The sequence below is a fragment of the Haplochromis burtoni genome, unplaced genomic scaffold (assembly GCF_018398535.1).
Source record: "Haplochromis burtoni strain Fernald_Lab_line unplaced genomic scaffold, NCSU_Asbu1 Contig_76, whole genome shotgun sequence".
Lineage (NCBI taxonomy): Eukaryota > Metazoa > Chordata > Actinopteri > Cichliformes > Cichlidae > Haplochromis > Haplochromis burtoni.
This window is the reverse complement of record NW_024582437.1, coordinates 440,795-467,008: the sequence shown is the minus strand read 5'-3', so window position 1 is coordinate 467,008 and position 26,214 is coordinate 440,795. Positions and strand designations below refer to the sequence as shown.

The following is a 26,214-nucleotide window of genomic DNA, read 5'->3' as shown; positions in this document are numbered from 1 at the left end:
GACTTGACTGGGGGAAAGAAGGGGAGAAAGAAAGAGGGAAAGAGAAACAGCTGAGAAGAGGGACGGGGGAGAAGGGCAAAAAACAAAAACCAACAGAACGGGCAGAGAAAAAAAATGCATATATCAATCACCTGGATCACCTGCTGAGAAAGAAAAAAGAAAACAAGCAGAAGAGAACAAGAGTAATAGAATAAACAACATCACAATGATATATGGGAATATGACAGTAAATACTAAATATTAAACATTATTGTGCAGCACATAAGATCAACAGAACACAGTGTGCTTTGAGGTAGGAGCCAAAAAGGGTGTAGTTTGTGGGTGTGATCACCCGTGTGTACACCTGTGAGCATGGACGCGCTTGTTTTTTGTTTTTTAAAAGGTTCCTTCATGTAATAATCTGCTAGAGGGTGTGGGGGGGCCACAGCCCCGTCCTCCAGGGCATGAAGCAGGTATGGAGGAGATCAAAACTCCAGACATCCAGAGGCCCCCAGAACACAAGAGACCAAGGAAGACCAACAGAGGGGCAGCCGCGCCACTGTCCCAGAAAGAGCTGAGGAGAGTCCCAGATGAGGGCTCACTCAGCAGCTGCGGAGCAGAAGCCAGGGGGAGTTGCAGTGACGCGCCCGTGAGCTCCGCCGGCAGCCAGCCGTGCCTGAGTGACCGAGCCCCAGGCCGAGAGGCCGGGGGCACCCCACCTCCGAAGTGGCCCGAGCGAGCCCCAGGCTCCAGGCCCCGATAAGCGGCCGCCAAGGAGTGAGCCGGTGTGTACCTGGACGCCCATCCCCGGACACAAAGAACCACCAACGCACCGATGTCTGAGGGAGTCCGCCACTGGCAGGGGAAGTGGTGGTAGGGGGAGATAGGCCTCCATACCTTGGAGGGCCTAAGATGTCCCCAGAGAGGTGGCGCCTGACACCCAACCTGACATATAGACACAGACATACAAGTGGGGCACTAAAATGATGACAGAGGTCAGTAATTTGCACCAGAGGTACACTTCAACTGTGAGAGACAGAATGTGAAAAAAAAATCCATGAATCCACATGGTAGGATTTGTAAAGAATTTATTCGTAAATCAGGGTGGAAAATAAGTATTTGGTCAATAACAAAAATACAACTCAATACTTTGTAACATAACCTTTGTTGGCAATAACAGAGGTCAAACGTTTACTATAGGTCTTTACCAGGTTTGCACACACAGTAGCTGGTATTTTGGCCCATTCCTCCATGCAGATCTTCTCGAGAGCAGTGATGTTTTGGGGCTGTTGCCGAGCAACACGGACTTTCAACTCCCGCCACAGATTTTCTATGGGGTTGAGGTCTGGAGACTGGCTAGGCCACTCCAGGACTTTCAAATGCTTCTTACGGAGCCACTCCTTTGTTGCCCGGGCGGTGTGTTTTGGATCATTGTCATGTTGGAAGACCCAGCCTCGTTTCATCTTCAAAGTTCTCACTGATGGAAGGAGGTTTTGGCTCAAAATCTCACGATACATGGCCCCATTCATTCTGTCCTTAACACGGATCAGTCGTCCTGTCCCCTTGGCAGAAAAACAGCCCCATAGCATGATGTTTCCACCCCCATGCTTCACAGTAGGTATGGTGTTCTTGGGATGCAACTCAGTATTCTTCTTCCTCCAAACACGACGAGTTGAGTTTATACCAAAAAGTTCTACTTTGGTTTCATCTGACCACATGACATTCTCCCAATCCTCTGCTGTATCATCCATGTGCTCTCTGGCAAACTTCAGACGGGCCTGGACATGCACTGGCTTCAGCAGCGGAACACGTCTGGCACTGCGGGATTTGATTCCCTGCCGTTGTAGTGTGTTACTGATGGTGACCTTTGTTACTTTGGTCCCAGCTCTCTGCAGGTCATTCACCAGGTCCCCCCGTGTGGTTCTGGGATCTTTGCTCACCGTTCTCATGATCATTTTGACCCCACGGGATGAGATCTTGCGTGGAGCCCCAGATCGAGGGAGATTATCAGTGGTCTTGTATGTCTTCCATTTTCTGATGATTGCTCCCACAGTTGATTTTTTCACACCAAGCTGCTTGCCTATTGTAGATTCACTCTTCCCAGTCTGGTGCAGGTCTACAATACTTTTCCTGGTGTCCTTCGAAAGCTCTTTGGTCTTGGCCATGGCGGAGTTTGGAGTCTGACTGTTTGAGGCTGTGGACAGGTGTCTTTTATACAGATGATGAGTTCAAACAGGTGCCATTCATACAGGTAACGAGTGGGGGACAGAAAAGCTTCTTACAGAAGACGTTACAGGTCTGTGAGAGCCAGAGATTTTCCTTGTTTGAGGTGACCAAATACTTATTTTCCACCCTGATTTACGAATAAATTCTTTACAAATCCTACCATGTGAATTCATGGATTTTTTTTTTTTCACATTCTGTCTCTCACAGTTGAAGTGTACCTCTGGTGCAAATTACTGACCTCTGTCATCATTTTAAGTGGGGGAACTTGCACAATCGGTGGCTGACTAAATACTTTTTTGCCCCACTGTACAGGCACTTTATTTACATCCATTCCCACCCTCATGCTCTCACTACTCCACACTCAACCAACGTGGAGACAGACATAAAAAGACGCTTAACACACTGTCCCATATTCAGCAAGTGAAAATAAAACAAACAATAAAAGGTGAATCAAATGGACCATTACGGCAAGGCTGGGATGGTCAATTTGGTAAAGTAAATCCGTTGGGCATCTTTCTTTGCCTTTAGACAACAATTCTGATGGCAAAAGAGCCAAACGGGACAGGCCAAAAAAATAAAATAAAATAAAAAATGAATAGCATAGATAGTATTGCAAACAACCCAGCACCAATACAATCACAGTTAGAGACCCACTTTCCAGTTCATAGCTCGCTTCCATTTTAGTAATAGACTATTAATAAGTAACTACTGCACCGCAGCCTCAGTTTGTCTACACATTTTATGGCTGACTGGCTGTTGCTGCAGATACTCCTCTCACAAACCAGGAGAGACTGGGTTCTCACAAGGCAACAGAGTTACTTGGTGTTATCCTCAGGCTACGGTACATGTTGACGGCAGCACTGGCGATGGGGGTGAACTAATAAGGACTGAATTCTTTCTTTAATTACCGTTTCGTTGTCTGCACTTGCCCTTGCTCCTCTCTGCTTTTCCAACTTGAAGCTAAAGCTAGGCGCTCTGTAAAAGGTGCTATTGTCCCCAGCATCTTGCCTCACTGATGCATTTGCAGTTTGTGGATAGCCTGATAGTCTTTGCAGTTTGATGCTCTTCATTAGCTGTGCAAACTGGGTACTGTGCATTTTAGTTTTCCTTTTTGCCTCACTGGGGACAATATAGTTGGTACTGTTTTCTTTTTTGTTGTTTTTTCCCCACCCAAATTCTTCTTTCACTCTCACCCTGCATCCACCGTGTCGAGATTTGTTCACATCACAGGTTAACTATGATTTTAACGAAAAGCATTTCCTGAACCTCTATCGATTATTGCTATTCTGAATTCTTTTCGCCATAATCATGTCTTAAAACTCTGACATTCTGGCAGTACTAAAGAATGGGAAGTTAAGGAAGAGCCACTGGAAAACAGGAGAGAGAGGGGAAGCCCCTTGTGGAGGTCCTTGGGGCATCCTGGGTGTACAGGCTGCTTCCTATAAGGACCTGTGCGTGAACCGAAGACTGAATTATAAACTGGCCTCGGTCAGTTCTTCACTGGCCGGATTCGGAGTCTGGAAAACCTGAGAATGAGGCTGAATCACCAACGGCGGACCAAAGGAATAATGGGAGTAGCAGAGATATTTTGTAAGCCTCCCGGAGTGGCCAATTCAAACAAATGTAGGCCCGTGTAAGAACAGATGAAAATGTTGGCAAAATGCTCATCAGCTCAACAAGCTGTTAATCAGTAGGGAGTAAAGCAGTCCACTTAGCAAGGAATCAGCAAGCTCTTATGTAGCATCTTTACACAACTCCACACGTGCGCTGCCCAAGCACGGCAGGAAGACTTTCCACAGAGTATCATCTGAGCCGTGGGTCTGGCAGACATAAACCAGCCATTTTGTTTATCCCTTAAAGAACGACTATTACATTTACTGGAACGCTTGAGACACTGGGACAAAATTAAATACACTCACTTTTTCTGTATTTTCATAGTAATTTCTACCCATGATTCCTTTTGTCAACAAGAGGCGTGAATATATTTATATCTGAGTGTAGCTGGTGGCTGCCTCAACAGATCCCTCGGGAAGAAAAAGGCATGTTTCTCTTATAGTAAAGAGAATTTCTACTTTGAAGACACATCGTGCTTCACTATATATGTGCACACTCAAAAAACGACTCACGGGCTATATATATATATATATAATATATATATATATTATATATATATCTATATATATATATATTATATATATATATATATATATATATATATATATATATATACATACATATATACAATATATATATATACACACACACATACATATATAAAAACCAGCTAACCACAGACTGCACATGCATGCACAAATCCTCCACTCAAAGGATACAGGGGGGGAAATGTAACTCATCGGACATGAGAAATTTTAATTGGCTGCCAACAGCTGGATGTGTGTCTGCAGCCTATCTCACTGCCTGCACACTCGCCGCTTCTCACGTCCAGTTAATAAGCAGCACAAAAGGGCTGGCTTTACGGAGACGCGAGGCTGCCGGAAAAGCTGGACACCAGGTGTACAATCTTTTGAATTAACAATGTCTTGGCTACTTCCTCTCTAAACTGAAGAACACAACTTGTCCTGAAAATCTATTTATCAGAAGAGAACACCCGTTTCAAAAGGCTCCAACGAATCTTAACTGTTTATTTACTGAACTGAAAACGGTTCCATCTCACAGTGCCTCGGTCAATGAAATGATAAAAATGTATTTTAAGACATCCCTTGTGTAGTAGAGTTTATCTTTTAGAGTCATGTTTTGTTAGTGTGATTTACCCCTGAGGGTTTCTCAAATGTGTTGAGAAATGTGAATCTCGTAAGAAATAACAACTAAAAGCCTAGTTGCATATCATATACAGAACACACTGTTTTATGCTTTTACTGAGAGGGTGCAGGGGAGGTCAGTCAAAGGCTTCCCACCTGGGTCACTGATGGCCAGCCAAGCTAAGTCAGGAGGAGACCGTTTCAAGTTACCTACCAAACCTACCAAGACAAGGCCGTCCACCTAAACTCACAGGCCGAACAAGGAGAGCGCTGATCAGAAATGCAGCCAAGAGGCCCATGGTGACTCTGGACGAGCTGCAGAGATCTACAGCTCAGGTGGGGGAATCTGTCCATAGGACAACTATTAGTCGTGCACTGCACAAAGTTGGCCTTTATGGAAGAGTGGCAAGAAGAAAGCCATTGTTAACAGAAAACCATAAGAAGTCCCGTTTGCAGTTTGCCACAAGCCATGTGGGGGACACAGCAAACATGTGGAAGAAGGTGCTCTGGTCAGATGAGACCAAAATGGAACTTTTTGGCCAAAATGCAAAACGCTATGTGTGGCGGAAAACTAACACTGCACATCACTCTGAACACACCATCCCCACTGTCAAATATGGTGGTGGCAGCATCATGCTCTGGGGGTGCTTCTCTTCAGCAGGGACAGGGAAGCTGGTCAGAGTTGATGGGAAGATGGATGGAGCCAAATACAGGGCAATCTTGGAAGAAAACCTCTTGGAGTCTGCAAAAGACTTGAGACTGGGGCGGAGGTTCACCTTCCAGCAGGACAACGACCCTAAACATAAAGCCAGGGCAACAATGGAATGGTTTAAAACAAAACATATCCATGTGTTAGAATGGCCCAGTCAAAGTCCAGATCTAAATCCAATCGAGAATCTGTGGCAAGATCTGAAAACTGCTGTTCACAAACGCTGTCCATCTAATCTGACTGAGCTGGAGCTGTTTTGCAAAGAAGAATGGGCAAGGATTTCAGTCTCTAGATGTGCAAAGCTGGTAGAGACATACCCTAAAAGACTGGCAGCTGTAATTGCAGCAAAAGGTGGTTCTACAAAGTATTGACTCAGGGGCGAGCACACATTTTTGTAAAATGGATCATATGATGTCTATAGATTCACACCCCACTTTTCAGTTATTTATTTGTAAAAAATGTTTGGAATCATGTATGATTTTCATTCCACTTCTCACGTGTACACCACTTTGTATTGGTCTTTCACGTGGAATTCCAATAAAATTGATTCATGTTTGTGGCTGTAATGTGACAAAATGTGGAAAAGTTCAAGGGGGCCGAATACTTTTGCAAGCCACTGTATGTATAAAACCAAGCACCTATCCATGGAGTTTGCCTTTAAACATAATAATGAAAGAATAGGATATTCTAAAATTGTCATTGAATTTGAGCATAGTGCTGTAACAGCAACAGCATAATGCTGTCAGTTGGTCAAATTTCTTTCCTCCAAGATATTTCACGATTGACTGCAAGTTATATTACTGCAAAGTGGAAGCATTTAGGAACCACAGCAGGGTTGTAGAGTGCACAAATGTCTTCGATGCTCTACCGACTCAATAACTACACAGTTTCAAACCTCCTCAGTATTAACATCAGCACAGAAACTGTGCACCAGCAGCTTCATAGGACATGTTTCCATGGCTAAGTAGCTACTGTAGGTGTCATATATAGGCCCACTACTTTTGTCCATATAGTGCATTTCTGGGATTTAAACTCACATAGACAAAACAGGTTTTTAATCAATGTGACTTTCTTTAAAAAAAAAAATTGGAGTCAACAACAAATGGACTGATCAAAGATTCAGCATCAAAGAGCCATTTATAGATATTATACTTAAACTAGTTCTGCATGGGTGGGTTGCAGTGTGACGAAACTTAGATGGTTGTGTGGATTGCAGCTCTGCTGATTCTCAGGCATTTAAACTCCTGCCAGCCCAGAGCAGCTGCACAGCGCCCAGTTTTTAGGGCACCACTTGTGAGGGGTTACTGAGGACACTCAGGGCACTGTACTACTGCCTGCTGTCACTGCCACAACAGTGAAAGCTTTCAACTGTGGGGTGTGTTTCTTTTTGTGCATTTTATAACATAAATAAGCAACAAAGTGTATGAAACTTTGAAGATTTCTATCTATAGTGTCACTCTGCTTTGTAGTATTGTCTCAAGACTGCTGAAGTTAGTTGATTTTTCATAAAACATAGTTTTAAGAAAGCTGAAAATTTCATTATTCTGTAAATAATGCTAATTATTTTCCACATAAGCTCTTTTACACATTTGCTTGGTGAGTAAAAAAAGTCACTGGTTTGCATCCAAATTCCCTCTGAGGTTGGTATCAGGAAATCTGCCAAATCAAACATGCAGAACTACCAGCTGTGGTGACCCCTTGTGGTAAAGCAGATGCTGAAAGTAACTTTAGCTTAATTTTAATGCTAAAGATACTTTGCCTTTGAAAGCTGATTGAAAGCTAAAGGCTTTAAAATAAAGCTAAGTAATCTTTTGTAATATCAAAAGATCATTTGTTCCGTTAGCACACTAATGAGTCGGCTAATTGTTTCAGCTCTAGCCAGTCCAATGAAATGTAAAGCATTTTAAATATATGCACAAAAGGCAGACAAACACAGCTTTAATTTAAATGCTAAAATCTATCTGTTAACACGTCTCCCATTCCAAATGAAAATAATGGCAGACATGTCTACCTCTGGATAACCAAAGGTCATCTCAGCATTGTGCCTTTGGCTCCTTTTATGCTTGAAATGAACAAGCCGTAGCATTTGGATGTCTCCGCAGCGTTGCATCTGCCACCTTTTATTTGTGATGGCAGGTGTTGCGTAAGCTACTTCCATTTGTTTTAGTTGTGAATAATGTACATCTGGCTATTTGCTTGCTTGTTTCTGATTAATTAAAAGATAAAATAAAAGCCGTTAATGCGTATTCCTGTGCATTAGTCTGGGTGATAATAATCGTGATTTGCACTGAAATTAATTCTGTGCCTTCGCTGAAATTTGATAATAGCCTGATTAAAAGGCTGTTTCACTGCTCATCCAGCAGAAGAGGCTTGAAAAAGAGACTTGTATCCCTAGAGTGATTAGTTTAATGCAACAGTGACTTTACTGCCAAATATGAAAGAAGGAACAGGCCGTGTGTGTGTGTGTGTGTGTGTGTGTGTGTGTGTGTGTGTGTGTGTGTGTGTGTGTGTGTGTGTGTGTTTGGGGAAATTGGTTTATGGGTTTGACAGATGTTTAAGGAATATTGGGCTGGAGGAAATGACAAGCAGAGATGTTGTTGACAAGCTCGAGGTGGCAGGCTTGGCATCAGGCCTGTTAAGCAGCACATAAACACACTATTCAATTTCATGGCAGTTGTTTTAATGGGGCACAAATTACAACAACAAAAAAAGGAAAAAAAGAAAAATGAAAGAAAGATTGCATGGACTTGAGAAGCCCCCTTGAACAAACTGTAACTGACTGCGGCTCACTCCGAGTATTTCCGTGCCAACACAATGCTGCAGTCTCTGCCATCAGTTCAAATTGACTCCCTATTAAATTACTACCCTCCTACCACAGTTTCTTCCTGCCTTTTAAATGCTGGTTATAAGATATGCTTGGCAGCAGGCGCAGCCTGGTGCTTGCTGATGAAGGTGTATCTTTCAGCAGAGGAGCATGAAACTTGGATAATAAACATGCGAAATTAAACAGCTGGTGACAAACAAAGATGGTTTGTGATGTATTCAAGGACCATTGCAAAAGGCAGCAATCCGAGTGTCAAGAGGATGCATGATTATGAGTCGTGTCTCACTGCAAGGCTCCTTAAGGTTTGACTTGACAGACATGCCTTTTTGTCTCTTCATAACATCAGACCCTCCCCAGCTGGTCTCCTGGTGGTTTAGTCTACAGGCGCTTTGCCCTTGGTGAGCAGGAAAGAATCTTTCTAGGCCACAATTCTCCAAACTGTCTTGTGTCATGCTCCTTCCTGTATTTAAAAGTAAATAAGGATGGAATACCCACTGGAAAGAAAGCTCCCTTCTCAAAGCCCGCCCAAATTAAATATTTTATTTTAGTGAGTGCCATAGCCTGTGTAAGGCTGAGGCAACATAAACTAGCAGTCGCGTCTTTCCAGCGGTAGAAGGGATCCTGTTTATCAGGAACCAAAGAGAACCACACTGCCCAGATGAACGTTGCCCAACTTTGTACCACAATAAACAAAGATCCAGTAGGAAGACGGTTCCTCTGACCAGCAGTATTTATGGCAAATGACCATCTAAATGAATAACAGATGTCAAAGTATTCAGCTTGAAACTCAAACGATATGATTCTTCAAATCTGATTATTTCCTGTTATTCAACGACTTTAATCATTACAGCTTTCATTTAACTGGCATTCTTTGTGCAGGATTGTGGACTGTGTTTTACATCTATTGCTCCACTATTATATATAATGCATTTATTCACTTGCTTACAAAAAACAAGTGGCACCAAAATAAATGTTTGTGGTACTTTTTTTCAGTTTGCTCTGTTTGTGCTGTGTGCATGCATCTCTGTTACCTTGCAAACGGTTTCGATATCCCAGGGTAGGATGGTCTGTAGATCAATGACCTCGCAGGATACTCCCAGTTTTTCTTGAGCCATGGACGCCACCTCCTTCAGCACATGAATCTAAACAGGAAATGAAAAAGACTTTTCAGTCTGCCTTAAATTTGGTAACACTAAGTCTTACACTTAAAATAATGTGACAATAAAAAGGCATATTTTTATTATTATCTCCAGATGCTGAAAACACTGTTGGTTTCTGAATGGAAAAACAAAAGCTTGTTCCTTTCACACCACAATTCGGAATGTTTAGGAACTTGTTTACCGCTCTTTTGACCCATCCCAACTAAAAGCCAGCGCTTGACAAATAGTTTGTAACTTAACATTCATATTCACATCTTTGTAAGTGCTACTATGCTGGTTTACAGGTAGTAAAAATGCAATTTCATAATAATGACAATAATTTAAGAATTGCCTTTTATTTTACTTTCAGCTAAACAAATATTGCACCCGATTCAGAACAGACTGACAAAAAGAAAGCTGAATGTGAGAAGTCACAAGAAAAAGAAAAATAGGCGTAGAAATCGTCCTGCCTCATCAATTCATCACTGTAGTGTCTGGGTTCACTGAGTCTGTGTTTACTGGCAGCCATTTTTTTCCCCCGATTGCTTCCAAACAAGAATTGCTGTGATAAATCTGAATGATCGCAACTACAATAGTTGTCAGCAGATGTGCCAGTTTGAAAAAATAAAAACAAAAACACAACTTCAAACTTATAAACAAGCATAATACTCAATAATGCAATTCTGCAATTCTAAAGAATAAAAAGTTACATTGTTTGCTTATTATCATTTAAATAAGCGAGACGGATGAATGAGGGTGGTAAAGGATGCTGTTTAGAGAAAGGAGAATCATGTTTTCCTCTACTTTACTAGATCCTCTTTCCTCCCTATCCACCCTTCAGTATTAATAGTTAGACAGTTTCCTTCAGCACTGTCCGACCCTCCCCCTGCCACGCTTGAAAGTACATGATGCCCTGGATAAGCCTGTTAAAGTGGCTGGGTACAATCGAAGTCAGGGATGACTCCTGTTGAGTTACAGGCATCTTTATATCAAGCTGAGGAACATAAAATCTCACATGTGAAAAGAAAAAGGCCACAATGGAAAGTGTGCAGCAGACATGTAGTGTTAATAGAGAATCATCGACAGCCTTGATGTCGTGGAGAAGTCTGGGCAGATATGGTCTCTCAGGTTGCCTGCTGAGAGACCTTGCTGGGACACAAAGGGGGGCTAGGGAGAGACTTAGAGTTAATCCACTGCTACCCTCCCCGGGTTTAAATGTCATTTAGTGAAAATGAAACTTGGACCCTCCTATATTCCTGTGGCCATGGAAAATGAGTCAAAGATAGACTATAACATTGAAACTGCTCGGGTAACCTGCTGAGAGTGTGTCAATGATGAGTGTGATTGCCTACCTGCGTTCCCCAGGCAACCAGAGTGACATCACTTCCTTCCTGTAGGACCTCAGCCTGTGAGAGTGGGATGGTGTAAGGGTCCTCGGGAACCTGCTCCACTGAGAAAAAACAAAACATACACATTCAAAACCTCTACAAAATGTAAAATGAGCAACAACAACAAAAAAAAAAACATTAATTCATCATTTCACTATGAAGTCTGAGATTTTTAGCTAAAATACTCCAACTCGAACCAAGCGTGCCTCTAAATGACAGACCAGATGATAAACTGATCAAATAACAGACCTTCAAAAACAAAACAAAAAAAGATCCCTGCTCTTGAACATTTTATCTGGCTCACTTCAAATGCTTCTTTAGGCTTTTTCCAGAACCTCATCTCTCACCACAGCCAGTGTGCTTTTATCAGCACAATCTAATGCATGAGCTAATGAGATCCTCTGCCAGCTATGGGCTTGTAACTCTGATTAATCTTGACAACAACACATTGGGATGGGGTATCAATCAGAAAAGGGGCCACAAACGGAATATCAGCCCAAAAGAGGGAGCCTCGCAGCCAGGCCCTCTTTGAACTCAAGTCCAAGACAAAGTGCATGTAAGTATATGGTTTGAATAAAAGCTATTAAAGTCGTGGAAAACATTAGCACAGTCATGGAATTTATTATAACGCAAAAACTTATCATAAACTCAGAACTGCCATCACTTTCAAACAAGCGGCTTATTAGCAGTATTTATACTGCACAGATGCAAACATTTAACCTCTAAATGTAGCATTTACTGTCTTTGAATCTCATTCACCATCTTGGTTTTGGCTCCAAAGTTTGCACAGCGTACAGGATCTTAAAGTGTGAGTGGATCTTGGAGAACGTGAACTACTAAAAAGCGTTCCTCAAAGGCAACACAAAAAGTTAAAATTGCAATTAGGCGGAGTAATTGTGCTCTAAGGAGATGCTGAGTTTGAGACCTTTCTGGAAACCTTGAACGGCTTCCATGATCCTTTAGAGCCTACGAGTTGTTAAAGGAAAGAAAGGCTGCCCATCCCAACGACTTTGATGAATTATGTGCGACTCTCCTGTTTAGGCTTCCAGACGAGACAGAAAATTGGCCAATTGAGTGGAAAAATAGCCTTTTTCAGAAAGTTAAACCTGAATTATGAAAACTGGGTTACGGTTTAACAAGTGGAATCTTAGGTCCTTGCAAACCAGTATAACCTCAATGGGGCAAATGAGTGGTTTTTGTCCTATTGGAAGCAAAAAATTAGAGGCCCCAGCAATCAAAAAGCATGACTTCATAATCGAGCAGAGATCATTAGAGGCATGTTGCACGAGAAGCTGGTTTGCTCTGCTCCTGTAGGAAATGAAAATAACCCTGCACATGCTACAGCTAAAATACCCCTCAGTGTGAAGCCGACAATGGATTTGTCACAATGTAACATGAGGCGGTTTGATGTGTCAGTCACAACGGCGGCCTTACTAGGTCCCTCTTAGTGCAACACCCCAGAGTTTTTCCTGCATGTTTAACCCCAACTCTGGGATGCAATAACCAGGCATCTCAATGTGAATGTAAAAAAAGGTCTGATTTGCTATGTGCAGCTTGATACACTGTCTACACTCCTGCACGATGAATTCCAAATACCCACATGCACTATGGCTTCATGTGTAATGGCCTAGGCATGTCTGAAAACAGCTGTAAATAATATTAAAGTAAAGGCCACCCACGTCTGAGTAAGATCACTTTGACAGCAGCAATGTCCTGCATTCAGGACAGAGAAGGGGTAGAAAACTATTAGCTAAAACTATGGTGCATGCAATGATGGTAGGGCTGGGCGATATGACCCAAAATTCATATCTCGATATTTTTTAGCTGGATGGCGATATAAGATATATATCTCGATATTTTTTTAAAGCCATAAAGTAAGAACAAAAAGAGAGTTCTTAGTCAAATCTGTGTCCCAGATGTCACACAGGCACTTCTATTAACATACAGCATAGACGTACATGAAAAAAAAATACTCAAAAATAAATTATGAGCATTTATTAAATAATAATGCTCCATAAATAAAAGAAAACTATGTTGTTTTTGTGCATAACAAAGAGCTCACAATTGTGCATACTGTTCCCAACTTCTACTGCGTGACTGATAGCCTGGAGTTTGAAATCCGCTTCGTAACCATGTCTCTTAACAGGTGCCATTTATGGTCCTTATACACACACAATACGGTAATATTACGTTGAAGCACAGTACGTATTACTACGCGAGGCTCCTTGGTACCCGTAATGCTCCGACAATCCATCAAGCGGTGCAGCTCCGTAGCTTGCCAAAGTCGTACTAAAACATTTTTTGACAGATTGCTGAGCGCCGTGTACCACATTAAATCGGTTCGCGGTCATCAAGCACAACCAGAATTCATACAAAAGGCGCGCTGTCAACTTTTGAGAAAATGAAAGGATTTTAAGCCGTGCATGGCGTTAGCGTGGTTAGCTCGTTAGCACGTTAACGCCGTCCAGCCCCACGCACGGGGCGATGCGCAGTAACTCGTTAACGGAGATTTGCCGTGTCCATCTTGTCGCTGCTGCAGGTGAAGCGATGGGAGGGGGAGTTGTGTTCAGTAAGGAGAGAGGCGAGGTCGAGTAACGTTGCGTAAAGACAAAAGAGGAGGCAAACTTGTGGCTCCACAACTATAATTATAACGTAACATAGACTATATCGATATAAAGGATATTGTCACATCTTATATCCGTATAAAAATATATCGATATTTTTTTTAAAAACTCGATATATCGCCCAGCCCTAAATGATGGTACAACTATTTTCAGTTGCAGATGATAAAGGATTCAGAAAGTTTATTCATGCAGGCCCATATGACAGAGAATGTGCATGTTCTTTTTGTTTTCATATTATAATTTATATTTAATTGTGTTGTGGTTTGCAGTGTTTTGTGTTGTTTCACTTTAAATTTGTTTAAAAGGAAAAAGCTGAAAATTTAAATAGTTAAAAGTTGAAATGTGAATAGTTGATTTTTGTATTATATGATTTATTTATTACATTTTATGTGGAGTGAATAAATAAAAGTATATTTACGGTGGCCCCTACAGACAAAGCACATACAAACTTCAAATCACGTACGAACTCTGAAGCACGTACAAACCCTGAAGCACGTACAAACTCCAAAACACGTACAAAAGACAACAGAAGTGCTAGCCAGCAAGTACCAACAACCGGATTTGGTGTGTGGTAATAACAGGTAAATTTTTTTTTTTTTAATTATTTGAATATATATGAGTGCTTGTGTATAAATACACAAACAATACACATATGCTTTCAATTGTGTAATTTAAGTGATCTAGGTAGCTCTGTTTTGGAAGTTCAGTTAACTGCTAGAAATGTGTTTTGGAGTTTGTATGTGCTTTTGGAGTTTGTACGTGTTTTGTCTCTAGGGGCCACCGCATATATTTATATATAAACATATATAAATAAAACCATTTTTTTTACATTAGTAATTCCTTTTGTGCATAATTTTATATTATTGTTAATAATAAATTAATTAAAGCAACAAAACAACCTGAAGAGCCGGTTCGGAGCCGAAAGAGCCGGCTCTTTTTAGTGAGCCGAACCGAAAGAGCCGGTTCTCTAAAAAGAGCCGGAAATCCCATCACTACAGTCCAATAACCAATGATAGGCGATATTATTCGCACAGGCGCAGACTTTTTGATGGGCGGAGCAATGTGATCATGCATGGACTTATTTGCGATTTAGAATTTATACGTTTTGTTTGGAGGGAATATTTTACCTTCTTTTCTTGTTTGTTTCAGTATTAATATAGCTACTTTTTGGATTATTATTTATTTATTTATTTGAGATGCGCCAAATCGCACAAAGACTTAACTTTATTTTTATGTTGCTGGAAGAGACATTTTGATTTTTAACTTACTTTTTGTTTAATTTTGTTTTGTTGTTTGGTCGAATGTTAAGACAGATAAACACTGGAACAGCCTGTAAACAGGTTATAAGGAAAAAAAGAAGCCAGTTTCTCTTTGTTTCCCTCCCCACCATTGTATTTTTTTTATTTAAATAATTTTTTTTTTATTGGGGGGGGGGGAGGCGGGGGGTCTATACGTCTTTGTTTCTGTTATGAGTTTGAGTAAATGAATGGCTTCATTTGGGCACAGTCTGAGGAGGGTCCATTTGCTCGCAGCTGGAAGAGGGTACCGTTAACACAACGCTTCTCTTAGCTTCAACCAACATTATTAGCAAAATTACTCATGGGCACATAAATAAATAAATCGCTCTTGTAAAAATGATCTGCGGAAGGCTCGGCAATATCTCTCTTTTTCCATACACTATCTCACCGATCTACTATTTCGTCAATCCCACAAGAGGCAGACAGCATCAACAGTGAAATAATGCAAACAAAAACACCTGCCTTCTTCCTGGCTACAGTTATTGATGATAACTGATTTTATTAACTACATAAATCTGAAACATGACACATGTATTACACTCTTATATCCCTTATCAGTCATTTGTCAGTAAGTAGCTATAGCTCTGAGGTATTAAAGCCATCAATAATGATGAAAGCAAGCTTGAATCTGCTTTTATACATTTTGTTTTGTGCATTTCGTATAAAAGCAAGGATAAACATAAATTAAGAAACAGAGTTTACTAGGGCAAAAGATTTCAAGTCCACCACAACTCTGTATTTTACTTTAAGGGCATAATCATGTTGTAAGTTCTTATCATTTGTTCTCCTTAGATTAACTGATTATTTTAAATTGTCTGTATGTTTGAATAAAGGTGTTAGTTGTTATCTTTCAGTCTGTGTTAACTCTGTGATGGACTAGCGACCTGTCCAGGGTGTATCCTGCTTTATTCTCTGTAATAGCTGGGACGAGCTTCAGCTCACCATGACCCTGAACTGGATAAGCAGTTACAAATAGAGACTGATAATTTATCTCATGGTCATAATAGGCCACTGACTTTGTAATAAAAAACTGCACTGCTTTAAAGAAAATGTATGTATACTTTTAAACACAACTTAAACTAGTAACAGTAAATCCTAATTTATGAAAAATTGACATGCCACCACAGCTGACGCTCACAGACAACAATCAGCTCTATCACAAGTGGACAAGGCCAATAAAACTGCCCATACAAGCACATTGTTGAAATAAATCACATGTTATTGAAGATCTAGTAACTAATTCACCCCCTTTTTTTCCTTGAAGAGAAAGAGTGCAGTTTCAACAGTATGTTTCAGTTTTTCCACATTCACTCGGTTTACGCTCATTACAAAGAAACACTGCTGTCGTAACTCAACGACATGACTCCTTACTTCAGTGTGGTATGGCAGCTGTGGGTGATGTCTTTGTCATTAAGAAGGCTGTGAGACTAACAATAATTCTGGTCTGTACGTCGAATGAAACAAACCCTTTAGACAACCAGTGAGCCATTCAATTTCTCCCACTGCCACACTTAACAAAGCCATCAAGCCCCAACTGGACTCTTCGGCAGGCTGGTTCTGCACTAGTTTGTATCGGTGGTTCTACACCACTCTGCTGAGATGCTTTGTATACTCTAAACAGTGATGACTGAGCTCAGCAGATTTTATGAGAGAATATTATAAGAGAAAACTTTAGAACTGATTTGTGTTTATACATGGACAGAGAAACGAAAGAAATATATTGGCCATTGTGTTAGCCTAATAACGAAGCTAAATAAAATGATAGTCCATTAAATATTCCATTTTAAAATCGTGTAGGAAATCCTTGTCCAAATTGTGTATGTGCGATTGCTACCATATGGACCAAACACAACTGTTGTGGTCTGCGTTACCGCCTCATGAACTTACATTTTTGGAGAAGTACATGTCAGGCTGTGTAAGCAAACATAGATCAAATAGAATGGAAGCTATTAAAATGCCTTATCTGTGTTGCGACAGCCGTTTTTACTAATGCCCTTCGTTACAGTATGAACTACTCAGAAGAAGAAAAAAGCATACCTTTTTTAATAATATGACCTGATTCCTGTCAAAGCAGAAAACACAAAAAAAAAATAAAAACATTTTCTTAAAGTCTGTCGGTACAAGTCAAGTCTTTAAAAATTCATCTGTCTTAATTCTTGGAAATCAAATGACCAACATGTGGACGAGGCAGTGCTGTTTTACAGCAGCTTTCAACAACTGTTAACAGTTTATTATGGTATTGCTGGTAATGCTGGACACTGTTTACCCCGGCAGTGTTCCCAAGGCCACGCTGGCCTTGGGGCTTTTTCATGCTACCCCTAAACACTGCACCCAAGGAGCGGAGGGGGGAGCGAGTTCAGCTCGCCACTGTCAACACTTCACAGACCATTTAGACGGCCTGCTTCACACTTGTGGCCCAGCTGATCTCAGTCACATTGTTTGTAGTCAGGCACATTGTTTGTTTGTCTAGCTTCGCACCTCTAAAGAGGGAGAACATTTGCTTTTCATAAAGAATCCAAGCAGAAGGTTGAGGGGGAAAAAAAAAAAAAAAAAAAAGCTGAGAGGACAACTGAACAAACATCAACAAAGCTTCAGTCGTGTGTTGCTTTTACAGTAACATTTACACACAAACCAGCTTACCTGCTGCTCTGTACAGAATCTTCGGCTCAAAGAAAATGCATGGGTTCTTGTCAGCAATGCAGGAGAGGAGCAGCCCTTTGGCCTGAATTGGACTACGAGGTATTACAACCTGAGAAATAAATGACATCTGTTAGGCCAAAGAATATAATGAACTGACCTTAATGTTCCCTATTAAACAGAATGGAATATTTAAACATTTAAATCGGTTTCACATTTCGACTGTAGAGAATATCATCATATAGTCCAACATGCTTTAAACTGATACCCAACTATACAAACTTAAACACTTACAAAAAGTGGTTTCAAATGAATTGCGGTGTTTTGCCCATTCTCTAATCGAGAATTGTAAGGTTCCAGATGTTTTATACTAAAAGATCCAATTGTCTCACTTTTATTTCAGGCGTGCTGCTTTAGCCTGCCTACTGACGCCCTGTATCGACAAGCCACTTTGCAACTCACCTACTCCTCTTTTTCATTCTGGATCTGATTTAATCAATATCACATCTGCTGATATTGACATCTGCTTTGTTTTGTTCTGGGTTGGGTCTTGCTGTTCTTGCTGCCTCTGGCTCGCAGGCAAGTATGCTCAACCCACTGTATGCATTCTACACGTGTGCTTGAAAGTGTAGTTGCATCCCACAACCGAGCCATGCTGCCCAATGCATGCTACTGCACACTACAGTGGTTCTGCTGTACTTAAGGCAAAATCCAGGTTTAACTGCAGCACTGTGTATTTACCAGAGCTAAATCATTTCTGTGTATTGAGACCGACCCTCAGAGGGAGGGAACCGGGCTGATTATGCACAAGGATTTATCAGTTTGTGACCTTATACTGGAAGACCCATTTATTACTCACAGGGGATGAACTGCAGCTGTAAACTTTACAGACCTCAGATGGAAGTATATGAGAAAACTCCTGGATTAAAAGTAGTTGCACTGACAGTATCACAGGACTGATGAATAATTTCATTCCTCAGGCCCTTTTCACACACACATACAGATGCTTTGTTCTCTACAAGAACACACAAGAATTTCAAGTAAACTTGTTTCCCTTTGTCATTATGGCGTGTTATAGTTTGAGGTGAAAAATGAATTTAATCCATTTTGGAATAAGGCTTTAACATGACAAAACGTGGAACAAATGCAGCATTGTGAATACTTTCCAGATCCACTGTAAGACATCCCCTTTGTTCTACTCCTCCACTGTTGTAGTGATCTGTTTCTATAGTTTTTGCTTTCTTTAAATGCCCATAGCTGCCAGTCATATAATTCTGAATGGCAGAGATGCTAGCCTCAGTGATGAGCCTTGCCTCTTATGCTGCTTACTTTCATTTAGCTGACTGAAGAAGAAAGAAACCCAAAAAAGTGATGTGTGCAAATGTTTTCAAGTGGAGTTAGGAGGTGGCAGAGCTGAGATGAACTAGAGGTTCTACTGAAAACTGCATCACTACCTGCATCAGATATGCCAAATTCAAACAGTTCAAAAATGGCAGCAGAAACTTAAAAACATTAGTAGAGAGGGTAAAGAAGAGGTGCAATTCAAAGCAAAAATGTGGGTGCTCTGTTCTGAGCACCATTTCTTTGGAACACCGTAACTCTTCGACTGCACTTGAGGAAGGATCACAACCTTATTGTTGGTTTTCCTCAGGCCAGTTCATATCCCCCTCCATCTCAGCACTTCTAGTGTAAGTAATCTAAACTGGACAGTTTAACTTATACTGTTTTGACTGTTGTGAACAATTTGGAAATAATTTTTAATTGCATCACCACTGATGATGGTGCAGGAAAAGTTATAAAAATAATGAAATAACTAAAAATACAAAGAGTAATGATCAGCCTATTTACAACTTCTATATGGTTTTGCTAGTAGACTTTCAAATTCTGCTTTCAGGTGAGAGATGAAATTCAGATTAAACGCCCACAAATGTCTAAAGGAAATGCATATACAGTGAAGCAGTGGACTGACCTTGAGGCCCGGGCAGTGAGCAAAGAAGGCTTCGGGACTTTGAGAGTGGTAAAGGGATCCATGGCCGACGCACCCCCACGGAGCCCGAATAGTGAGGTTGCCGCAGTCGAACATGTTCCCTGAACGGTAGCGGTACTTGGCTGCTTCGTTGACTATCTGGAAAGCGATAATAATAATTTAGATTAATGCACCAGCAAATTAGTCCAGAACATAGTCATGTAAACATAAGGGAAACTACTTTGCAAAAACATCCCAACAAAAACAGAGCACTTTCTTTGGTTTCTGTGAATAAAGACCTGGCTTCATGTGCGGAGGCATTCTCTCTGCTATTCCCCTTAAAGATATTAAAACGTCACTTAATTTTTAACGAGCGCCATCACCTCAAGTGTCTTTGGTTTCTTTTACATCTACAGTTTCAGACACTGGGCTTCCACCAAAAAGGTGTCCCAAATTTTCCCTCCCCGAAGCTCAGGTGGACTGTTAATTCGCCTTTTACGACTCTCTAAGGTCAGTTTGGACTCCATCGTGTTAAGTGAGAGCGCAGAAGGCGAGAGGGATCCCAGTCAAGGCCCAACACCAGATTTAATCTACTGTTTGTCTGCGTCACAATAGGAGGGTCTTAAAAACTGGCTCCACAATCGCATATTTTGTTTCATGTCGCCTTGACATAGCAGCGAGACTCGCATTTATCTTGTGGAGGGCAAGAATACACAGGATGACACTGGTGTCAACATATATGCATGGTTAAACAGCAGCACTGCCCAACGTGCTGCTAAGTGTGTTAACGTCACATTAATCTTCTGTAGCAAAGCTTTGAAGCAGGGGGTTGTTTAAAGGGCTTCTTTTGTTCTGCTGATGTTTCTGTACAAGGCTGTAGAAATATTAAATAACAGACATTCAAGGTCTGCTGCAAGAAATATGCAGAACAAAGAAGATAGAAGCTAAATATGAAAAGCAACGAGTAAAAGGTTCATTTTTCCCCCATTCTGTCTGTCTTTGCTTGAAGCTTCTAAAGATATTGAGTGAGAGACGTATGCGAGGATGCTGACTGTCAATCACAACAACAGTTACTTCGAGGTGTTTTATATTGTAAAGTAAAGTAAAACAAAGAAAGTAAAGTAAGGTACTCTATTTGATTTATATGAATTCTTTAAGTTAAGATGAGGCCTCGTTATCCAAGACCTTACATGTGATGAGAAGGACTTTAAATTATGTTCTGGATTCAGAGCTAATGAAGGGAAGTTAATATGGGAGAAATATGGGTGCCACTAGGAACACTGAGAATACCACTAGGAATACAAATGCAAATGCAAACATGATCACATCCAAGACTTTTAGGCATCAATTTGAAGATTCAGCAACACTTTGCCTGTGACAACAGCAGAGCTGAGACCTGCAAAAGGTAAACACAGCATGTACCCGGTACCACAAGAAGGTATATCAACTGCTTATCTGTAAACAGCCTTCTAATTTCAAATTTTAGCTGCCAAGATAGATAAAAATTTAAACCTCACATCAAATTCAGCACATGGATATTTACCCATTAACAGGTTTTCTAACCTGAACAAGTTACAGGCTTGATTCAGAGACCTCCTGTAACACAGGTTTCTCTTGTGTTAAAAGGATTAAAAAAAAAAAAAAAAGCTTCTTCAGGATCTATTGTACATCCAAACTACTATACAGAACATCTGAACACCAGAAAACAGATCAAACAGGCAGGTACTTGTTTCTGTTACTCTACATCACGGGTGTCAAACATAAGGCACGGGGGCCAGAATCGGTCTGGTAAAGACTCCAATCCGGCCCACTGGATGGCTTGGGAAATTGTGAAGAAGTGCATAGTTTTTCAACTTTTTGATATTGAAGTTTCACAGCTTTTCCGACAGATAAAGAGCTCCTCATTGCCAATCATACTAAATACTAATTAAGTTATAAATTAACAATTAAGATTCTTTATTTGTCCTTGTAGAAAGATTTAATGACATTTGTTGGTGGATTAATGTAGTTAAAAAAAAAAGTAATAAAAACAACTACAAAAAAAGTCATTAAAAAACACCTATATGCAAACAACAGGAATACATATACAAACATTGTCTTGACTGTTATGGCAGTAAATAAAATACAGAAAACTTATTTTGGTTACTTACAGAATTGCAAACAATCCAATACTGTACATGGAAATGACAGAAAAGTTCTTATTTCCCACCATCTACTCTAAAAAAGGTCTAATTTCTATATAATCTATATATTTATTTATTTACAGTGGGTCCATTTTTCATGATTTAGCAAAAACTTTTTTAATTTAAATGTAAACTATTTTTTTCACACTACAGACTGCATGCAGGCCACAATGTAAAATGAATGTGAGATTTCTGTTCAGCATCACAGACATCACTTACACTTTTTAAAAATTAATGCTAAGCCAAAAACAACTCAGGCTTCAGACTGTAAACATTGGAATGGGTTTAAAATTATTTTGGTAGCAGTCTGAAAATTTCATGTGCTTTTTTCCCCCAGTACGTACGAAATCACGAGAGCTTAAAAAATACTGGAAAAAAAAAAAAAAATACAGCAGATTTTTAAAAAACAGACAGTTCCTTCATGAACATGTTGATATTTCTGGACCTGTGCGAATACTCACATTACTTTGTCACAGAGCAAGGCAGCGCCATACCTGGTCAAAAGCAGGAAAGATGTAGTCAGCAAACTGGATCTCAGCGATGGCTGTGGCACCAGCGACAGCTACACCGATGCCAAATCCCACAATCCCCTGCTCACAAAGAGGAGTGTTGAAGACTCGGTCCTTACCTGGTGACAAGCAAAAATTAGGAAGGTAACACACACACACACACACACACACAGAAAAAAAATAAGTTCTCACTGAGCTTTTAAGGTTTCAGGATTGCTGGATAATGCATTGATTCAGAGAAATTTCTGAGACTTTTCACACCTGACTGAGGAGATCCCAGAGAAACCCACCGTTACAATGCCATGTGGTCCTAAAATAAATGAACTGAGAAGCTGATGACTTCTCCTGAGCTGTAACTAACCAAACCTGCAACAAACACACAACCCCCATGGAGTAAAAACAGGAAAGAAAAAAAAAAATACTATTTTGCAATCTCCACCCTATAATCTGAGAAAGAACCGCAAGAGTGTTGCACTAAATTTGGGCTGAGAATGTTATTTTTTGCTCTCATCTTTGTGTATTTGCCAGCCCAGTGCTTTTTCTGTTTCTCTGGGAAGTGTGCTTCTCAGCAGCGAAACTCTGCCCTTATGTGCCCTCTGGACTCACAAAGTTCAATTAGCAACCGCGGCACCACAACCAAACCCCCACCCCTCAGAGGAACACACAATTAAGTGATCAAAATTTAGTGCCTCGCTGCTCAGACTGAGGCCGACCTCAAAAATGAAGAAAAAAAAAAAGCAGCCTCATGTGAAAGTGACAGTAAATAACGTGTGTGAGCTTCTGTGTCATCAAAGCAATCAGTAGTAAGTAATAACACAAAAAAGCCTCCACACACACACACAAACACACATCAAGTGATGCCAAAATAACTCTGTTGTGTTGCTGTTTGTGCTTCGTGAGTCTAGAATGCAATTTTAAATAGACGACATGGAACTTTTATAGTCAGCTGTCTGACACCCACACTGCATTCAGTGCAACGGGCTAAACGGGAGTGAGAGGAGAGCTAGTGCGCTGCAGCTCTCACAGCAATCAAGCACAGGCAGCCAGAGGTGGAAGGAGTGATCACTGAGGTGAATGCATCGGTCTCGTAAAAAGCCATTCATATGGAGTCCGCCCTGCATTACCCCTCTGTTGTGTGTAATGGCAGCGGGGCAGAGGTGTGTGCCATCCTTTTCAGTACAGAGAGGAATAAAAACAGCTTTGCTCTCGTCACTGTACACAAGGATGAGATGGAAAATAATGATCCCTTTCCAAAAGGTCAACACTTCTGACGTCAATGAAAACAAAAAGGCAGCGCCCGCTACTGTAGGGTGCGTTTGAGACTTCTCGCCATTTCCAGGCTGCATACAAATATCCACCGAAAATGTAAACAAGAAAGGAAATCTATTGACATCCAATTAGCCAATCAGCCTTGTGAGAAACAAGGAAAACAATTAAATTCTGTTGCTGCACACACACAGTCAGTCTCCACGCTTGTGTTATGGAGTGGCAGAGTTTAATGGAAGACAGTGTGAGTTGCTATTTGGGTGCTGTTGCCATGTCATTAGACATTTGTGTACCCAAACAGATTTACTACTATGCTGGTCAATGATACAACCAAACCAAAGTGGTCATCTTCTTTTAAATAATACGTCATAACTGAATGACACTGTGGAGACAAAAAACAAAACAAAAAAAAACCCAAACCTTTTTTTCCTCCTTTTTAAATGCCAAACTACATTTTTCTCCACAGGTTGAAACTGAAAAAAAAAAATTAAACTTTACCATGCAGAACAGCCAAATGCAGAGCATTTCCACCAAGCTGTTTTTTATTAATGTGCCTTTTATTCTAGAACACAAGTAAATAATTTTAATACTTGGCTTTAATGTAAATTCCATCTGTCATCAAAACCAGAAACAAATGCAAACATGCTAAGTCACGAAGCATGTGGCCTAACTGTCCACTGAAACTCGAACTGCTCCAGTGGAGTCGCAAAACGTAATGGCAGGGGAAAAAAAAAAAAAAAGAGTCAAAGGGGGCCTGCGAGGTGATTCTAGCCTTCCTAAAATCAGTGCTTTAAACAAAACAGAAACGCCAAGTTTCCCACATTGCTTCAATTGATTCGCTTGAGGTTTGATTGGCACTCTTTTAATTAAGTCATGTCTTGTTCTGCGGTGGCCCACGAACAGCATCTGTGTGGAGAATTAGCTCCACCAACTGTTTCTCTGTGTGGCCAACTCTTAATAGTCATTCAACTCAAATTCAGGGAAGACATATTAATTAGTGTTGGCCTTTGAAGATTTTCTCGATATTTAATTAAAATATGTACTGCTTTTGGTTGGAAACTTGACCACAGCCTGAAAAGCACAAGAATAAAAAACAAAACAAAACAAGCTCAGCAGCTTCTTCAGTTTAAGGCCAGGCAGACATTGCCTCATTTTAACCACGAATTAGTCACAGAACTTAGACTCTGCAGGCTCAAATTCGATTTGTCATTCAACACAGTCTGCAGGGGGCTCCCTATCTCAGTTTTCCCACAATTCAGCATTAATTAACCCTAATGAGCTGTAATAACATCAATGGGATGCGTCAAGGTTATACTCACCGTCCCTAAGAGTGGTTCCGCCGGAAGTCTCTTCTTCTTCAAGGAAGAGACCTCCGGCAGAACCAGAGGAACCTGACATGAACCCTTGCCTCCGCACATGAACCCTTGACTGCTGGAAGCTTATGCTTAGCTCTGCTGTAAATGCTCTATTTTAGTATTTTTGTTTCCTACTCTTGGCTTTCTATGACATCAATAAGGTCCCTATCAGGTCCCTAATACGCTCAGCTGATATAAAAGCCACAGCTCATAGTCTGCTGGAAATCAATATAAAGGTGAGCCGATCCTATTCAAAGTGAGGAGTCGGGTCATGACAAAAGTCCAGTGTGAGTACACTGTTACCAGAGAAGTTGCAGGATTAAAGCTGAACAGACAAGTGTGGAAACAAAAACAGAAAAAACCCAGTCCTCACATTGCCTGGCAGTCTGTCACAGGTTATATGGACACTTGATTAGAAATGGAACAGAGGCATCATTAACATTATTATTGACACCCGATATTTTCTGACTATTACAAGTTAAAATGTTGACTGTCAGAGCTGTAGAGCAGCAGCTGCAGCATTACACTCTTTAAGGATTTGGATCTCAACGATCAGGCAAGATTAAAATTACAATTTTTAAAACTTTAACAATATACTGTTAATGAATTCAATAGTTGTGATAAAAACTATTTCTTAACTGCTTAAACAAATATAATAGTGGATGTCACAAAACAGTATTTATGTCTGTGGAGCTCTGCATTTCAGTGCCAAAAGTTTCAGCATATCTTGTCCATTGACTGCATTATACATTACACCTGTGCTTCTCCGGCTGTCACTGAGACTGCATACAGGCCAGATCCTCTTCACCAGGATCTGTCTGAACGACCTGCAGGATTCTGAGTGTGCTATTTAAGAATATCAGAAAACTTCAGAGAAAATAATGAGCCCCAAAAACAAAACTTATAACAGTGAGCTTCATACTATATCATTGTAAGGCTTCCCCTACAACGACTGACACGTGTGCCAGTAGCTCATGCTGATCCTCTGGGTGAAGGCTAGGCAGTAACAGGCCCTTCCCAGAGCAGTGGGTGGTGAGATTCTCAGCAGTGTTTTGCTGCCATCTAGTGGCGAAAAATCACACCGACAACAGGTTACTAACATTTTTTTTTTTCCTTTCAACTATTCAGGTGTCACTTTTGAGAGGGATTCTTAATGTCTACCGTGCATTTGAAGAACCTAAAGACAAGTCAGTCTTTGGTCACAGTGTAAGATTTAGCAGACTTTGCACTATTTCCAAGACTACAACGGGGCTCTTTTTGAGATTATTTTCCATGATGCTCATAATTGTAATAGTCAAGGTGAAAAACCTTTAAACAATGGAAAAGAAACAGAGGGAAACAGAATGGTTACT

At 40.6% G+C, this 26,214-nt stretch overlaps 1 protein-coding gene across 1 annotated transcript in view; it reads right to left on the bottom strand.

The window, feature by feature from the left end:
• bckdhb (branched chain keto acid dehydrogenase E1 subunit beta) overlaps nucleotides 1-26,214 on the bottom strand; it is a 98,532-nt gene that overhangs the window by 68,990 nt on the left and 3,328 nt on the right. Inside the window, exons 4-8 of the mRNA XM_005924309.3 lie at nucleotides 22,227-22,360; nucleotides 19,553-19,708; nucleotides 17,587-17,695; nucleotides 10,989-11,086; nucleotides 9,529-9,639 (exon numbers count right to left, since the gene is read on the bottom strand). Coding sequence (XP_005924371.1) covers nucleotides 9,529-9,639; nucleotides 10,989-11,086; nucleotides 17,587-17,695; nucleotides 19,553-19,708; nucleotides 22,227-22,360 — 608 coding nt within the window. The remainder of the gene's footprint in view (nucleotides 1-9,528; nucleotides 9,640-10,988; nucleotides 11,087-17,586; nucleotides 17,696-19,552; nucleotides 19,709-22,226; nucleotides 22,361-26,214) is intronic.